Source organism: Erpetoichthys calabaricus, chromosome 4, assembly GCF_900747795.2.
Source record: "Erpetoichthys calabaricus chromosome 4, fErpCal1.3, whole genome shotgun sequence".
Taxonomy (NCBI): Eukaryota; Metazoa; Chordata; class Cladistia; order Polypteriformes; family Polypteridae; genus Erpetoichthys; species Erpetoichthys calabaricus.
The window spans coordinates 99,119,674-99,137,987 of NC_041397.2; the positions used below are offsets into that span (position 1 = coordinate 99,119,674).

The 18,314-nt window shown below is 38.4% G+C and overlaps 1 protein-coding gene across 1 annotated transcript in view; it reads left to right on the forward strand.

The window, feature by feature from the left end:
- The window catches only part of LOC114650158 (protein diaphanous homolog 3-like), a 1,033,571-nt gene that overhangs the window by 606,176 nt on the left and 409,081 nt on the right, over positions 1-18,314 (forward strand). Inside the window, exons 19-20 of the mRNA XM_051925675.1 lie at positions 910-1,004; positions 2,540-2,641. Coding sequence (XP_051781635.1) covers positions 910-1,004; positions 2,540-2,641 — 197 coding nt within the window. The remainder of the gene's footprint in view (positions 1-909; positions 1,005-2,539; positions 2,642-18,314) is intronic.

Here is an 18,314-nt window from a genome sequence, read left to right on the forward strand (position 1 = left end):
TGCAGTAATATTTCTGTTAGGTTGATTCATGAGATCTCAGGAGTACATCAGGTTAGCTTATATACTGTATGTATTTTCATACATTCTTATTTATCATTATCCATTTTGGTTGGACATGCAGGTAAGAATTTTGCTCTGCTCCGTACATGAGAAAATACTACTGCTACTGGTACCTGCTACATGCACAGAAATCACAGATAAAAGCTTGCTGATATTTCCCTGTCTTTTTAATTTGGTCACTGATTATTAAAAAAAGTACCTACAGCTACAAAAATATTTTGAGCAAATGTAATTAAAATTAATATCCAACTGTCTATTTCATGAGTTATTTTATTCAAAGTATAGAGTTATAAGAGGTTGAAAATCATCCTACTAGCATCAGACAAAAGGTTGGAACTTACCCCACATCTGGTGACAGCTTATACTTGGTGAAATTCAAGAACATAACAGTAAAAGGGGTGCTAGATAACCAACACTGAATGTGGTGCCAGTCCATCTCAAAGCCATCCAGGCATGTGGGGTTCATTGTAGGCACAGCAGTCAACTTGTTTTGTGCCTGTTTGGAATGGTAATGAATGCTGAAAACCCAAAATTTATCCAAACAGACATGGGCAGAGCTTGCAAACTCCATGCAGTGAGCTGACCAGAATTCAAATTCTGGTCACTTTTCCCAAGGAGGAATTACTAACCGCATGGCCATCATACCTCACTTTAATGAATACAGTATGTGTTACTTGATAACTTCATTTTCTGAAAGCATTCATATATCTGGCCTGACATTTGAGTCTTGTGGCGTCTGAGTAGTGTTCTCTCTGTTCTGCTTAAATCGATGATATTATGACCTGCAGCACTTAAAACTGATGTTTCTTTCTGAAATAAACTCTCTTGTGTTTCATTTTTTCCTCCTAGCAATTTTCTTGGGTTCTTTCCGGATGCCTTACCAGGAAATCAAGAGAATGATTTTGGAAATGGATGAAGAACAACTAACAGAACCAATGATTCAAGTATGGGAAACGAGACTTTTGAGACTTGAACACTTATTAAAGTCATGTTTTAATACACATTGAAATCAAATAATTGTCATTAATGGTTATTATTAAGATTTTATATACAGTATTTACCAAGGAAAACTGAATTACATATTTTATGATCAACATCTTACTGAATTCAGGCATTTCTAAAGCCAAAATTAGTACACACAGTAGATTTACTTAATAAAGGGTTTCCTGAGAATGTGTGTGCATTTACATACGTATACAGTATACACATAGTCACACTGCAAGGTGTATTTCAGTACTCTGAGCCTGTCAGATAAGGATTGAGTTCTTTTATTAACTATAACCATTTGCTTAGCAATATATATATGCTTTATTGTGTAGAGTTCATTTAGAACCGTTATTGACCTATGTAATGTCTGGAAAGTTTCTAATGTTTCAGCCATTTCTTTTCTGTGTGAGCTCTGTTTTAGCCTTTCATTTTAGAATTTTTCATTTTCAGTCTGAGTACGTGACTCTACACTTTGCTGTAGATGTTAATTAGATTTCATTCTGGGTTCGCCCCTGGTGTATCGCTGCCTTTAATGACAGGCTCATCTACTTTCAGTGGTGATGAAATGCAAAATTCATATAGTGGAGTTATATTAAAAGTTAAGTAAAATTTTATGTACGCTGTTTAATTTCTGTCCAATACCAGCTTCTGTTTAAGAATGAAAAGTATCTGCTGTTGATAGCATAAAAAATTAAATTAGAACTGCAGTGAATATATCTTAACTCAATATGAAAGTCTGTTTACTGTAGGCTGAAATCCTCTTTCATTTGCAAAGATGTCATTTTATTTGAATGTAATGGGGGTTCTAAAGTTGTGTTTTTACGTGCCTGACTAGATAAGTAGGAAATACTACGTCTGGCTGCACTGAATATACTGAAGATTTCCCAGTTTCTTTTGACAAATGTCTTTTTAAACCAGCAGAGGAAAAAAATGTATAGAATATTTAATCAGATGATATGATTTTAATTTAATCAACCCATTAACAGTTTTTATATGTGAAAAATGCTGCAACCAGAGAACTGCTAGTCATCTCACAGATGACACTGATCACATAGATTCATATTGGTTTTAGGATTATTTAAAAAAAACAAAAAACCTTGTGACATCAATTGAGGTTCACAGCCCATTACATAATGCCTAACTGAAATTGCCTTATTCAATACATTAGAGTTTTAGAGAATTGGATATTGTAAATGCACATTTTCATTTGTAGTTTGGTTCTCTTACATCTGTTGTTGAATCAACCATTAAAGACAGATGCTAGTGGATGGACAGTGGCTTCTTTGTTTTTCTTGGCTTTGGGGAAAGAGGTTAGCATTTTAATCTTAAGTTAAAATGCTAAGGAATGGAAAAATAGACTGTGCCAAATAAATGTATTAAGATTATCAGTATATTTATCTATTTAGTGGTATCACAGTTAGTGTCTCCTTCAGCTTGTTAATGAGTTCCTATATTTTCCTCTAAATGTCTTTTTTGATTTGTTTTATTAAAGAATTTAGTGAAACACCTTCCTGAACAGGAGCAGCTGAATGCACTGGCCTGCTTTAGAAATGAATACTCCAGCCTTTCTGAACCAGAACAGTTTGGAATTGTGGTAAGTAGACATACAAATGACAGCATCCAATAAGTACCAGAAAGAGCCTGGAAATGTATTTTAATCAGTGTACAGTACCTGCTTTGAGAAGCTGAAGTATTCTCTTCTTTATTAAGTGTGTTTCTCTTCTTAAAACAAACCCCTATAGATATGGGCCTCTAGTGTATAAAAACTCTAGTGGCAGGTGCGCTAGCAAAAAGACTAAGGCATCTGCCTTACAATTGTTGCCTTTCTCTCTTGCTCTAATTCTCTCTCTCCCTCTGTAAAGTATACATTATATAAAAAATGAATCATAGTCCTCAGTGTAAACTCATATTTCATCTCACAAAGATAAAAATAAAGCTTGACTGTCATTCAGAAAAGCCTTGAAAAGTCTTGAAATTCAGTGTGCATTTGGGGGGGAGCCTTTAAACATGAAGCGATTGTTTCTCAGCTTGAAATGTGTGCAAAGTTAGGCATCCTTATCGTTTGTGTGTGTGGTTTTTTTGATAATTAGTTTTATTACAGTTGATTGATGGGTTGTTTACAATTAATCCTTTACTTTGCTTTATTTCACACTATCTGAAACTTTATAAAAGATTATTCTTGATCATTTTTTTGCATCCTGCAGTTTTTAATATTTAGAATGTAACTGTCACATTAATAACATTCTAGTGAAGTAGCTTTGTAGTACAGTTTTTTTTAGGAAAGTTTAGTTAACTTTTATATATCATTAATATATACTATATGTGACCACAAGGCCAAGGGTCTATACAGGGTGCTAAGGGAAGAGTTATGGTACTGAATGGGAAAGTCGGGAGTAGCAGAAAAGTATGTGAGGGTGGTGCAGGATATGTATGGGGACAGTGTGACTGCGGTGAGGGTTGTGGTAGGAATGACAGCCTGTTTCAAGGTGAGAGTGAGATTACATCAAGGATCGGCTCTGAGCCCTTTCTTGTTTGTAATGGTAATGGACATGTTGACAGTGTGATGGGCGGCTGGGTCCCATGCCCGGCCGGGATGCCTCTGCTGCGTATGTTCCGGGGGAGCAACCATGGGCAGCTCAATACCTCCCCGGGATACTTGGTGGCAGCCTCCCTGGCCGACTGTGATTCCCCAACCTCCCGCATGGCTTCATGGAAGATGGTGGTGCCAGAAGAAGGGTTATTTTGAGTACTGTGAGTGTTTTTGGGACTGTGTATTGCCTGTGGGGTTTACGGGGAAGATATGCCCCACAGGTAAAGAAAAATAAAACGGTTGTGTGTTTTAACATGTGCCTCTGCGTCAGTCTGTGCCGGGTCGGGCGCTATATAGCGCCTTATTACACAGATGACAGGGGTCTCTGTGGGCTATGATGTTCATGGATGGCTTTGGGATCTGTAACAAGTATAGACAGCAGGTTGAGACGAACCTGGTGGAGGTATGCACTGAAGAGAAGGGAAATGAAAGTCAGTAGGAGTAAGACAGAGTACATCTGTTTAAATGAGAGGGAAGGTGGTGGAAGTGTGCGACTGCATGTTGTGAAAGAGGTGAAGGCAGACAAATTTAAATACTCGGGTTCAACAGTCCTGGGCAATGGAGAGTGTGGCAGAGAGGTGAAGAAGATAAAGCAGGCAGGTTGGACTGGGTGGAGAAGAGCAGCAGGAGTGATTTGTGGTAGAAGAGTAACTACAAGAATGAAAGGGAAGGGCTATAAAACAGTAGTAAGACCAGATATGTTTTATGATTTTGAGACTATGGCACTGATGAAAAGACAGGAGGCAGATCTGGAAGTGGCAGAGTTGAATATGTTATGATTTTTGCTCAGAGTAGTGATGGTAATCATGGTTAGAAATTAATATATTAGAGGGACAACATGGGCATGACAGTTTGGTGACCAAGTGATAGAGGCTACATAGAGGTGGTTTGGGCACATGCAGAGGAGAGATGTGGGGTTTATCGGGAAAAGAATGTTGAGGAACACCAAAGAGGAGGTTTATGGATGTGGCAGAGGACATGAAGGCAGTTGGTGTGGCAGAAAATGATGTAAAAGACCGGAATAGATGGAGATGGATGATCCGATCTGCTGTGGCAACCCCTACGTGGGAGCAGCCAAAAGAAGAAGAAAAGTTGAATACAAGGCGGAAGGATAGATATGTGAGAAATTTATATATATATATATATATATATATATATATATATATATATATATATATATATATTATTTCTTTGGCTTGTTACTTTATATCTAAAATGTATGTATGTACAGCTGTCCTAGCCATTTTACACTAAAATACATAAGAAGAGGGTTGACCTTTAACACAAATCGATAAACTCCCTCTTCTGCATTAAGAGTTGTGAGAATATAAGAAAATAGGGATTTGAGGAGTCAATTAGATTCAAATGAAATTTTTTTTGTATAATTTACCCCAAATTTCCTACAATTTTGTTTCAATTGATTTGTTCTTTTTTGTTTTAGGTCTCTTGCACGATTTTGTAATTTTTGGTTTTCTATATGTTTTTGACCTTATTCTAAATGATATAAATTAACTTTCTTTTTGCATGTGTTTTTAAATTACAATATCTATATCTGTTATTGAATATGTGAAACAAGATTTAATAACCATATTATTTTTTTTTTATCACAGTACAATATTTATTTTTTATCAGACCAGGAGTTTATGGCTGTGCACTTCCTGGTTATCTGAGATTACTGGTAAAACTGTCATTGTTGGTGTGTGATTCGCTTCATGTTTAAACTCTTGTTCAAGAATTTTTGCTTTGAACCTTATCTGTACCATTAAAACCTCTAAGCTATTTCAGGCCTGCTGTGGATGGCTTCCTCCATTGAATGATCCCACTGCTGACAAAATTTCATCCTGTTTCCACCCACTATTGCCTACTTTTTCCCATGCACATAACAGTTTCAGTTCCATTTCTGACCACATTCCGGCTTTCCCTTTTAAAAGGATTTTTAATTGGGCACATTGCCTAAGTAGGTTCTTAAACCAGTATTTTTCACAGTACAATCTGAGTTAATCTATTAATACCCCTTGAAAAAAAGTTCTAAATACATCAATGAATATATAAGATATAGCATGATGAGACATCCTTTTTCTTGGCGAAAAATCATGGGTGATCCATGAGAAGAAATATATATTTTAAAAGGACACACGTTTGCCATAGGGTTTGTTTAAATAAAAGCTCTCATGGCAGTTTAACTAATAGAACTGGGCAGAGGCATGTTACTATTCAACACAAACTTATAAATACAAAAAGTGCCCAAAAAAAGAAAGTGCATATTTACAGACATGTTAAAAAATAAAATGATAAAAGTAACATCCATGTTTTCAGTTAGGTTGTAACTAGTAGTGAACTGAATCTGTGATTAGGAGAGGTGACACTTGCAACTTAAAGTTCACATTCACTCTGAAGAGCACAAAACTACTTTTAAAGTAGAGAACTCATTAGAAGTGGCAGATTATTTAAAGAGGCTAGTTTCATTATGTTTCAAAGGTTCAAATATTACTGATCATTTTCAAAGCCTAGGTTACAAAGCAAGTAGTGCTCTTCATTTCTGCTTCAAATGTTTAGACATCAGTGTCCTAAAAAATGTTAATTTTAAAATACAGTAGTATGCTTTTGTGTTTTTCCTTTTTGATATTATTGAAAATAAATCAAAGCCCCTGCAAGTCCTTAAAAAGTTTACTAAACAGTTCAATATATATTAACATGTTTAAAATGATTAAATTGTTTGATTAGACAAATTAATAAAGATTCATTGTATATGAAGTCATGTGTCAAGTTTCGTTTATATCCCTCCCCCTAAGCATGTTTTTTGAAAAACAAAATCTGGCCACCGTTTTAGACAGATACTTATGCCTGCTTTGGATGTGTGCTGCTAAGACAAGCATTTGAAATACAAGCTATTCACGTACTTACCAGGCAAGCCAACAGCATCCTAGTGGAACTCGCCGCTGACACTGTCCATTCGAAAGTAATTTAATATATATTTGAAGGAAAGTGGGGAAAAAAGAACTGTACTCCAACCAGAAATCGGTATCTTGCACATGACTTACAAGCTGCTATACATATGTACCACAAATGATCAATATAGGAAAAAAGAGACACTATAACATCACAGACCCATGCACACTATGTTTTTGTGTAATCAACAGTATTGATTATAATATGAATAATCAATTATAGTATTGTGTGTGTATGCGCGCGTGCCCTGCGGTGGGCTGGTGCCCTGCCTTGGGGTTTGTTTCCTGCCTTGCGCCCTGTGTTGGCAGGGATTAGCTCTAGCAGACCCCCGTGACCCTGTAGTTAGGATATAATGGGATGGATAATGGATAGATGGATGAATATTAAAATAATTAGTATATAATCATATATACTGAGAACGTTTATGAAAAATAAATCATTTACGCTTTGACTGCTCGCTAACTTCCACAGGAATAAAGTCTACTCAACATTAATATGACCACAAGGCACTGAGGTTTCAAATTATACATGGACGTTTTCTGATTTTTCCTAGAAATATAAGTCAATTAAATGAACAGATGTTGCAAATAGCAGATGAGGAGTTAAACCACACACCAACATTCTAACTTTGGGAGCAGATGTGTAAAACTTACATAGAAGAATGCAAGAAAGTGGACATATTAAAAAACTAAATGGGTGAGACAAGACTGTGGACTCAAACTCATTGCTTCATATTCTTCCTTCAACATTCTCGTTCTTTCTGTTGTTAAATCTTTGCTTTGTTTCTGTCACCTCTAACCTAATTCACAATGAATGCATTAGGAGGTGGTCATTTATTGTCTGTACTGAAGTCAATTTATGGCAGTTTTTGAAGTCAGGAGTATTCTAAAAATTCCAAAGACCATAGTAGTTCCTGTATACTTTTCAACCCTAATCCCTGAGAAAGGAAGCAGGAATTAATGCTTATGCCATGTCTTCAGTGCATTTAACTTAGTCTTATTTCACCTCTTTGGTGATATCTTTGACTTTTGCCTGTCCGTTTAGTGTTTGTTTTGTGCAACCCAGGTCAGACGCTGATACCTTAATATATTATTACCCATTGATGTATCTAGAACTGGTGTGGAGTTATCTGATTGAACTTTACTTATACATTGATCCAGTGTTTTGGTCAATTTGTTATAATGTCTTCTCCAAGTGAGGCTTATTTAACAAAATGTAAGAGTAATGCTGAAGTTTCTGGCAGAAAGAAGTAATGGCGATAGCCATATTCACAAAGAAAGTGCAGAATTAACAACAGATCATGTAGCTTTTACTTTATAGAATGTGAAAAGTAACTTTAGTTGAGCAGATGTTACATCAGTCAAATCATTCCTCCTGCCTCCAACTACCACACTCTGTGATTTTGACCTGTTGGAGCTAGCTAAGGCTCACCTGGATCTTTTATCACTGGTAAAGTTTCTATAATCACTTAAGTTTGTGTTTTCCAGTGTTACTCATTCCAACCCTAAAGTTCTAATACTTAAATTCTGTACAGTACATTTTAATTGGAAACAGGCCTCTTGTGGCAATGTAAGATTAAAAAAAGAAAATCCCTTGCGGAATCTTAATTATCAAAGGTGGGAGTCTGATACGTACTTAGTTCAAGTACAGCTAATTTTGAAAAAGACAAATTAATACTTTCTGAGCAGTAAATTCTAAGAGATTGGATCATTTGAACCTTTAGGTAAAATACATTTTTCTGTGTAGAGCAAAGGCACCTGTGTCTAAATGGTATTATTTAAATGATAGTGATATGCTAATTTGCTATCTCTCTGCCTTCAATGTGTTAGCCTGCCTGCTAATAAGCTCCTTGGGTATATCTTGCTCTATGAGATCAAACAAAGAGTAAATGGACTATTATTCTTTCTGATCATTTCAGCTTTTAAGGAGGAGATTCAAAAAAGTTAGATGTGCATATAAGAACACTGATATCAAGTTTTGTTTTACAGTAATAGTTTTCTTAATAGTTTTCTGCATACATTTTTAGTAGTTTAAAAACTCTTATATAATGTGAATCACACTTTTAAATAAAAAATACAAATATTAGTGATCAATTATAATCACTGGCAGTTCACTTTCCAAAAGCTCTTGCACATTTTTTAATAACATTATAAGTGCTATATGCACTCCTCTTTTATTGTTTTATAACAATTCCTTCTATTCTATTTATAATGGTTCAACCTCAGAAAGGTGTGTTAAAGTGCGACATTCTGAAGGAATGTCAATACTATCAAACAAAAATAAAATGGTGTCGTTTACCTATTAGAAAAACTTTAAATTGTGAGAGATATTGTAGTAAATTGTCACAAAGCAAATATCAGAATTGAAACATAGATTGCAGTGTCAGTGGGAGTAAATGATATTCTTGAGAGAAAAGGCAATGAGCACTACGTGAGAAATGGAAAAATAGGCGGAATTTTAGGCATTCTTACCCTTATTGGATTATATCTACAGAAATGTTACTATGAAAAATACATAAGAGTAAGAACAATGTAAAATGGTATAGATCATACAGCAACACACAAAAATTGCTTAAAGTGACACTCTTGCGTGGGCATATTAGGGCATTAGGGTTATGCCATTGGTGTAATAGCTGAATAGTGGTGCACTTCAGGGCTGCACTTTCCTCCTCCTCTTTTCATATGTTTATATTGTTTTTTCTGAGTAAGAGTTATAGAATTTTGATATTTTACATTAATACAGGGTGATCCATGAAAAAGTACCCTGGTCTTATTGTTACTGTCATGAAGTGATTTAAGAGTAATAAAAGAATAATAAATGTTATATGATGCTTGAAAAGTTAGTTTTGTTATTTTAATTATTATTAGATAATATACCGTAATTAATGAACAGTATGTATCACTTCAGTTTGCATGCCCTAGTATGTTAATCCTGTTACAACCTTCATCTGGTGTAATTGCTGTGCTGATTAGGACTTGATTCCATACAATACCCAATATTGGTGACAAACTGTGGGATAGACATGGAAAGCTTTGGCTGGTTTCAGTGCACTGCTCACAGAACCAGTATTACACCACTTTTTCCCCAGTTGCTGAATTGTGTGTTTCAGGAGAGTTCTCAACGGAGTCTGAGAATCCTCAATGTGTCACTTGGAAGGAGCCTGTTAGAGCATGCTGCTCTATAATTGACATATGCTATTCAAATGAATACAGCATATACTCTATGCAGTAAATGTCCAGATAACAAAACTATGAACATGAAATGCCTTGCACAGGAACTTTCTGCTAGATTCACCACCTTACAGAATGCCGGGCTGCATTTTCAATGTGCCATTGTGTGTGTGTATGTATGATGAAGCCCCGCAGATTGGCATGCATCTGCCACCGACGCGGATCCGGGCAGTCCCTGCCTACAACACAATCCATAAGTCCGACCCACCAGGGCCAACCGCCGTTGGGCAGGGCACTTACCTCCCGGGTCCCATCTGTCCGAGGCACCTGCCTCGGCATGGCCTTCCTAGACGCAATTCCGTCCCAGATGTCCTCAGTGATGGCGCACTTGTAGGAGCCCACTGCACTCCGGCTACGCCCGTTGTTGTCACTCCGCACCAGGGGGAATTGGCTTTTCTGTGGACCGGTGGCGATCCCTTGGGTGAATTTCTTCTGTGGGGTTGTGCGTGTGCTGCTCCTGCGGCACGTGAGTGGGCTTACCTGCTGCGCCGGACTGCCCACAAAATTATTTTTATCGATGGGTCCCTACCTTGAACCAGGCAGAGAGTCCCATCTGGAGTGCCATTGTGGGAAACAGCCCAGACACAGACAGGCAGACATCGTTGTAAGTCACCACACACGCTTTCTTTACAATATTTACAAATATGCCACACACAACCCAGTGCCCCTGCACCAATCACCCCAAAGTCCTTGCTTCTCCAAATGCCTCTCTCTCTCTTCTGGCCACCTCCATTCCTCTCTTCCGAGCTCCGTCCTCTCCACTTGGTAGAAGACCAATCAGAGCCACTGCAGGGAGTTGCAGTTTCAAATTCTATTGGCTACTTTCACCATCCCAAGCTGCGTTTTCCAATACAGTTCCTTCCTGATCTCTCTACAGTGCAGTATTGCCACGATAAAAGCCATAAAAATTGTGGAGGATATTTATGGTTTCTGCTAACAATTATTAGATAGGTTCTAAGGAAAAATCCACAAATGACTGAGGCCGCGAACTCTGAACCGCGACTTTGCGGGGTCTACTGTGTATATATATCTGTATGTGTATGTGTACCGTATTACAGACCTTCAATTCCATATATATATATATATATATATATAATGTTGCAAAGTTTTACTGTCAAATAATGTAAAGAGTACGCGACACGTGTTTCGCCCTAATTCTGGGCTCATCATGCATACACAGTCACTGCACCCCCTCTCGGGAATTGAACCTCGGACATCAGCGTCAGAGGCAAAGCCTCTTACGTTGCGCCACGGCGTGTGGTTCGTTTATTTGACAGTATGTAGATTGGGGTAATTACATTCATGGCATTTGTAGTCTGAATCACAGTCTGATTGTATGGGTGGTTACCTACCAGGTAACGCTTGTAGGTGGTCTGCAATTCAGCAAACATCCACCACAGTGCCCTCAGTTGTGAGAAGCAGATCATAGAATGTATAGGAATACAATCAGATTGTGATTCAGACTACGAATGCCATGAATATATATATGTATGTATATATGTGTGTGTATGTATATATATATATATATATATATATATATATATATATATATGTATGTATGTATGTATGTATGTGTGTGTGTGTACGTACGTGTATATATATATATATATATATATATATATATATATGTGTATATATATATGTATATGTGTGTGTGTGTGTATATATATATATATATATATATATATATATATATATATATATATATATGTTGTCACAAAAATGACCATACAACGTTGAGAAGGTTTGGGGCAGTCACCCATATAATTGTTCCCGACTGCAAAACTGATTCTTAAACAAAGACATGTTCATTCAACTGAGTCCAAAACAGAACTGATTCTCTTGAGAGAAGATGGCGGCTTTAAAGGCCAGCGAAGGAAGTGATGTCATCCATAGCGGAACCGGACGTGACATCATTGGCTGCCCCAGAGCCGGGCGGGATTTCCCTAGAATGGTTTGCAAAAGATCGAGAGGGAAAATTAGTGCACTTCGCCACCCCCTGGTCTGGCATGGAATCACAAGTATTTAAGTCCTTTAGTTGTCTCCTAAACACACGTGTATATATGTGTATATGTATATATGTGTGTGTATATATATGTGTGTATATATGTATGGACATGAAAGCTCTACGAACACTACGGAATGACAACAGCATCATTATCACATCATTAGAGGAAAATGATTGGACATACAGGAGTCAATAGCAATATATAGCTGGTGAATGATGGGGATAGAGGGGGAGGTTGTAAACGGTGGATTAGTAAGGTTGAGTTTGGAAAGTGTTGGTCAGTACGATTACTATGATTCAGCAACCCTCCACTAAGCCCTTAGACTGCCTCCCATTCGCACGCGTGTGACTATATATATATATATATATATAGGCTATATACTATATATATATATATAGTAGCAAGACGAGACTTCAGACATGAGAAAGGTTTGGGGCAGCCAACCGTATAATACGTTTCTGGCTGCAAAAGTAAAGACCAGAGTAGTTTACAAGACTGAGTCCAAAACAGAACTGAATTCCAGAGGAAGGGAGTGAGGCTTTATAGGGGCCGAGGCCAGAAGTGATGTCGTCCTCGGGGCCTGGGCCGGAAATGACGTGTCCCGAGTTGAGGCAGTGGTTCCTGGTGAGATTTCCCAGGAAAGGTCTGCACTTAGAAAGAGAGTTAGTGTACCCCGCCACCCCCTGGGCAGATTTGTTACTCTTACTCTTTAAGCCCTTCAGCTGCCTCCTATTCACACGTGTATATATATATATATATATATATATATATATATATATATATATATATATATATATATATATATAAAAAATATACACACACAGTGGGTGAAATAAATATTTCATCACCTGCTGAATTTGTAAGTTTGCTCGATTACCAGGAAATTTTTATGGTAATTTCATTTTAATGAAGAGAGACAAAATATCAACCAAAAATCCAGAAAAAACACATTACCATAATAGTTATAAATTGATTTGCATATCATTGAGAGACATAAGTATTTGATCCCCTATAATCCAGCCAGAATTCTGGCTCCCACAGATTGGCTATGTGCCCATGTGGCACACAGATTACAATTAATCAGTCGATCATGTACAGATACAGATCTCAACTTGTTATGTGTGTAAAGCACACCTGTCCACAGAATCATTTTCTGCCATTCTAACATCTCTACTACCATGGGCAAGACCAAAGAGCTGTCAAAGGACATCAGGCACAAGATTGTAGACCTAGCACAAGATTGTAGACCTTGCACAAGGCTGGAATGGGCTTCAAGACAATCAGGAAGCTGCTTGGTGAGAAGGTGACAACTGTTGGTGCAATTATTCAGAAATGGAAGTAATATAAAATGACCATCAATCGCCCACAGTCTGGATCTGCATGTAAGATCTTGCCTCATGGGGTGAGGATGATCATGAGAAAGGTGAGGGACTGGCTCAAAACTACACGGGAGGAGCTTGTTAATGATCTGAAGGCAGATGGGACCACAGTCACCAAGAACACCATTGGTAACACACTATGCTATAATAATTGACATCTTGCAGCACCCTCAGTGTCCCCCTGCTCAAGAAGGCATATGCACAGGCTCAGATGTTTTTCTGGATTTTTGTTTTATATTCTGTCTCTCTCCATTAAAATTAAACTACCATAAAATTAGAGACTGTTAATTTCTTTGTAAGTGAGCAAACCTACAAATTGAACAGGCAATCAAATTCTTATTTCCCCCATTGTATATACACATTATTGATGCAATATTTGTACCTTGACAGCTGCAGAATCATGGGCTTAAATTCCAGACTAGGCATGGTTATTGTGAACTTTGCATGTTTTCCCATTTATTCAGGTTGTTTTTCTACAAGTACGCAAATTTTTTCTCACATCTTAAGGAAGTGCTATATAGTTTAAGCTCAACAATAAATTGATTCATTTCTCTTTTCTACTGTATGTTGCTTCTTCAGATTGTATTAAAATCTGCTTTACATAAGGCTTCTGTGGTGGGCTGGCTCCCTGCCCGGGGTTTGTTTCCTGCCTTGCGCCCTGTGTTGGCTGGGATTGGCTCCAGCAGACCCCTGTGACCCTGTAGTTAGGATATAGCGGGTTGGATAATGGATGGATGGATGGACTTACATAAGGCTTGAGTTTATCCTATGTAACAACAAATTGGGGATATTACTGGATGTGGAGCAGATTACGCTATAGGGTTTCTAAAGAATGTTAGGATCATCATGGACCACATTATGTGTTTTGCTGTATGCATATATTAAATTTATTCCCTGACATCTTCATGTCTAAAGAAATATAACTGCTTATAATCAATAGTTCAACATCAAAATTCAAACATGATTGAATTACATGCCAAATGAATTAGTGAATACCACGAGTATTCAGTATAATTTTGTTTAAACTCTTTAATGATGCTTTTGTAGCAACATAATTTTCAAATCACATTGGGAAGCAGGCCAGACTGTCAGGTTTGTGACATCCGATGTTGTGTGATTTGTTATTATAAATATGCGAGAAAGCTAAAACATATACTGAATAGTAATATTTAATAGGCAAGTGAAATTAATTCTATAGATGTCACAAACTTCTGATGATTTAATTTTCCATGTCTCTCCCTCCCTTTTTAGAATTGTCCTTTTTGTCAGAATTAATGTAAAACTGCTTTTCTTGTGTTATTTTTAGGGTGCCTCATGTAAGTTATCAGACTCTGTTGCTGCTTATGCCTGTGTACTAACCTAGCAATAGCCAGTGAACTGAACTGTCTTTAGTTAGTTACTGTATAACTGGAGACTGAGTCCTATTCCCTCCTGAACCATTGAAATATATATCATATGTGCTTTCACTACATTTATTACATTTTAGTTGCTATACTAATGAACATTACTTTCACTTGGAAAACACAATGACGGCAAGTGTTTACTGCTTCATATTCAGCAATAAAGTATGGTGTTTTGGGAGCACTGTTAACTGCATGCGCTTGTGATTTTGGTGTTTTTGTTAGCGCATTGTTAAAGATATTTTCCTCATGGGTCAGAGCATTATGAGCTAAGCCATAATGATAGTGCCAATGAGTAATATTTGAAACACCAAGTTTGATACTCTGATTTCTCTAAATTTATTTTATGTGATTAAGTGCAGATGTGTATAATTGTAGTGTCCCGTTGAAGGTTGGCCGCTATCTCGTACCCAGTGTAGTAAATGAGTTAAAAATGGATGAATATCTAGATGGATGACTTTAGTCCTTTTCAGTGCATAACAGGGTGAATGTAAAACTGTTGTTTCTTTATTAGGTCTATGCATAGTACTGTATTAAAATGGCAGTAATCGTATTACCTTTTCTAATGCCCTCATTCAAATGTTGTCACACTACAACTTGAAATGATTGTAACTCACTGCTCGTTTGTCACAACATTGGGCTCTTAAAGCATCCACAAGTCTTATATTTTCTATTTCTGAATTAATTACATAATGAGATAAAAGTGACAATAATGAAAGTCCTTTTTTGCTTTTTTGGCCTTCTGCGGCTAGGATGGATGGATAGTGGGATGGACATATTTATTTTCAATTATTGTGTAGTGACAGACGAAATTTAAGCAGCAATGGACTCTTAATGAATGAAATTAAGAGAGTTGTATTATTACTCTCGCTTTCCTTTTTGGTTTTACCCCAGCGCAAATTTAATTCAAGAAAATAGTCCTTAACTCTTTTTTGTAAGGTTCAGGTCTGAAAAATACCGTATAACCAGTCTTACATAAGAAAAGAGCAGTGGAAAATGGATTAGTACAGCATTAGAGTAGTTCATTTTTGCTATTAAGTTAGTTTTTTATTTATTTAATTTAGAACATTTTAGTGAAATTCCTAATTTTGCAATTCAGCTGTGCTTTTGTCTTTGGTATTCATATTGCATCACATTGTTCTTAAGTTTTGGCTCCTCGTGCAGCTTGAAAGGAATGTGATAATTGGTGAGATATCAGCTCAAGGAAACTGAATTGCTACAAACATGTTGACTTCCTTAGCACTTCTGAAACCTTTACATTAATCACTGTGGATGGCTGTATAGTCTCTTTTGACATACAGTTTTAAGTTTAATGAGCAAACCATTAGATTGAAAAATTGAAGAGGTCCTGGGTTCAGGTTTCCTTATTGAAAAAAGCAGCTGTAGTTTTATTGCTTCTGTCTATATCTGTATTTTATTAAATAATAGCCGTATGGAATTAAATGTCTTTTTGCTGTTAAAAAATAAAATAATTGCTGTTGCCATATCTTATGGTATTCAGTTTTATTGACCAGACAGACAGGGATGCCCCTTTGGCACTGAATCCAGGGGAACGGCCATGGGCCGCACACGGTACATCCACCGGAACGCTTGGTGGCAGCCCCCCTGGGTTGCATTGGGGCCACAATCCTGGAACACTGGAGCTCAGTCCTGTTGGGCTCCGTGGCCACCACCAGGGGGAGCTGCATGGCTTCCTGAGCCTGTGTGGGCTGTGATGCAGCCACACCCGGAAGTGCAGCCTAAAGTAGGTCAACGAGCACCTGGATCACTTCCGGGGGTGTTTTAAGAGGAGCCTGCAGCCACTACTCTAGGCGCCAGAGTCGGGAGTAGAAGGACAAAGCTGCCTGGGAGGAGTGGAGGAAGAAGAGTGTGTTTTTAGGTATTTTTCTTTTGGTGTGTTTTGGAGACTGTGTAGGGTCTGTGGGACACGGGGAAGATGTGCCCCACGGCTGAAGACAAAAATAAAATCTTTTTGTTTATTTTCATACGTGCCTCCACTGTCAGTCAGTGTCGAGTCGACGCCAAGAGAGCGCTTTTGCCACAATAGATAGATAGAAAGTGTGAAAGAATACGCCTTGATGCAAGAAAAAGGTTTGGGGCAGCCACCCGTATACTTGGAATAAGGCTGCAAAATAGGTAATTCGAAGCAAGGTTGTTTACAGGTTCGAGCCCAAAACAGAACTGACTAACAGAAGTAAGATGACGGGTTTGAAAGCCAGTCAGGGGAAGTGATGCCTGGACCTGTCTGCAGTGATAAAAGAGAGAGGATTATTGCACTCTACCAACCCATGGCCTGGCATAGAATTAACTTCTTTTGAGCCCTTTAGCTGCCTCCCATGCACAATCGTGTGACACGGCCACCCCCCTCAGTCCAGACCCTTCGAGTCGGGCGTCCCTGACCAAGATGTCATGGACCAGAGAAAGGGCATCAGCATTCGCCTGCAGGGTGACCAACAATAAACAATTGAAAACTTGTTAGGCTGTAGGTCTAAAAAAACACCTTGTGACCTATGGGTTCGACTCTTTGTGTAAGGCCATCCACTGTAACGGTGCATGGTCCGTAACCAGGGTGTACTCACGGCCCAAGAGATAGTACCTCAGCTGAGTGATCAACCATTTAATCACCAAGGCCTCCTGCTCCAATGCCGCATACCTGATCTCTCAGCCTACCAACACCATCAGTACTTTGACTCAGCACGGCACCAAGACCTGCCTGAAGTGTCCATCTGGACGATGAAAGGCAAAGAAAAGTTAGGAGATTTCAAGATTGGTGCAGACTTAAGGGCTTGTTTCAAGTCACCAGATGCAGTCTCAGTGTTAGCATCCCATACCACTTTATTCGGGCTGCTTTGTTAAGTTTGTCAAGGACACCGCTCTCTGAGAGAATCGGGGTACAAACCAGCAGTATCTGAGAAAGGCTTGAACTTGCCTCTTGGTCATTGGACAGGGCCAGTTCAGTATGGCATCTATTTTGGAGCACTGTGGCCCAGCCCACTAGGTAGCCTAAATATTTGGCTTTGTTTATCCCAAAGAAACACTTCTTTGGGTTAATACGAAGGCTGGCTTCCCCTAATGACCTGCTGCTGGTGTTTCTTCCAGTTGCTGGAATAGATGACTGCGTTATCCAGGTAGGCAGCACTACATGAGTTTTGAGAATGGAACACTTTTTCCAGCAGATGCTGGAAAGTCTGCGGGTGCCCCATGTAACCCAAATGGAAGGACTCAATACTGCCACTGTTTGCTAGGAGTGCTAAATGCTGTCTTAGCCTTTGCAGAGTCCATCAAAGGAGCCTGCTAGTACTCCTTCGTCATGTCAAGTATTGTCAAGAATTTGGCCTGTTCTAGCCACTCAAGGAGGCCGTCCACTCACGGCATCGAATATGCGTCGAATTGGGAGACCTGGTTAAGCCGGCGGAAGTCATTGCAAAACCTCCAACTCCCGTCAGGCTTTGCGAACAAGACAATAGGACTATACCAGGGACTATGGGTCTCCTCTATCACACCTAGTTCCCGCATACACTTAATCTCCTGCTTCACTTGTGCTGCTTTTGCCTTGGGAAGTTGAAACGAATGCTCTCGTACTATCATCCCGGGCTCTGTCACTATGTCATGCGTAATCAGGAAGGTTCGTCCGGGTTTCTCACTCACTATCTCCGGGACAGACAGGTCACTGTTTCCAACTCCTATCGCGGATGGCCGGTCAAATTAGG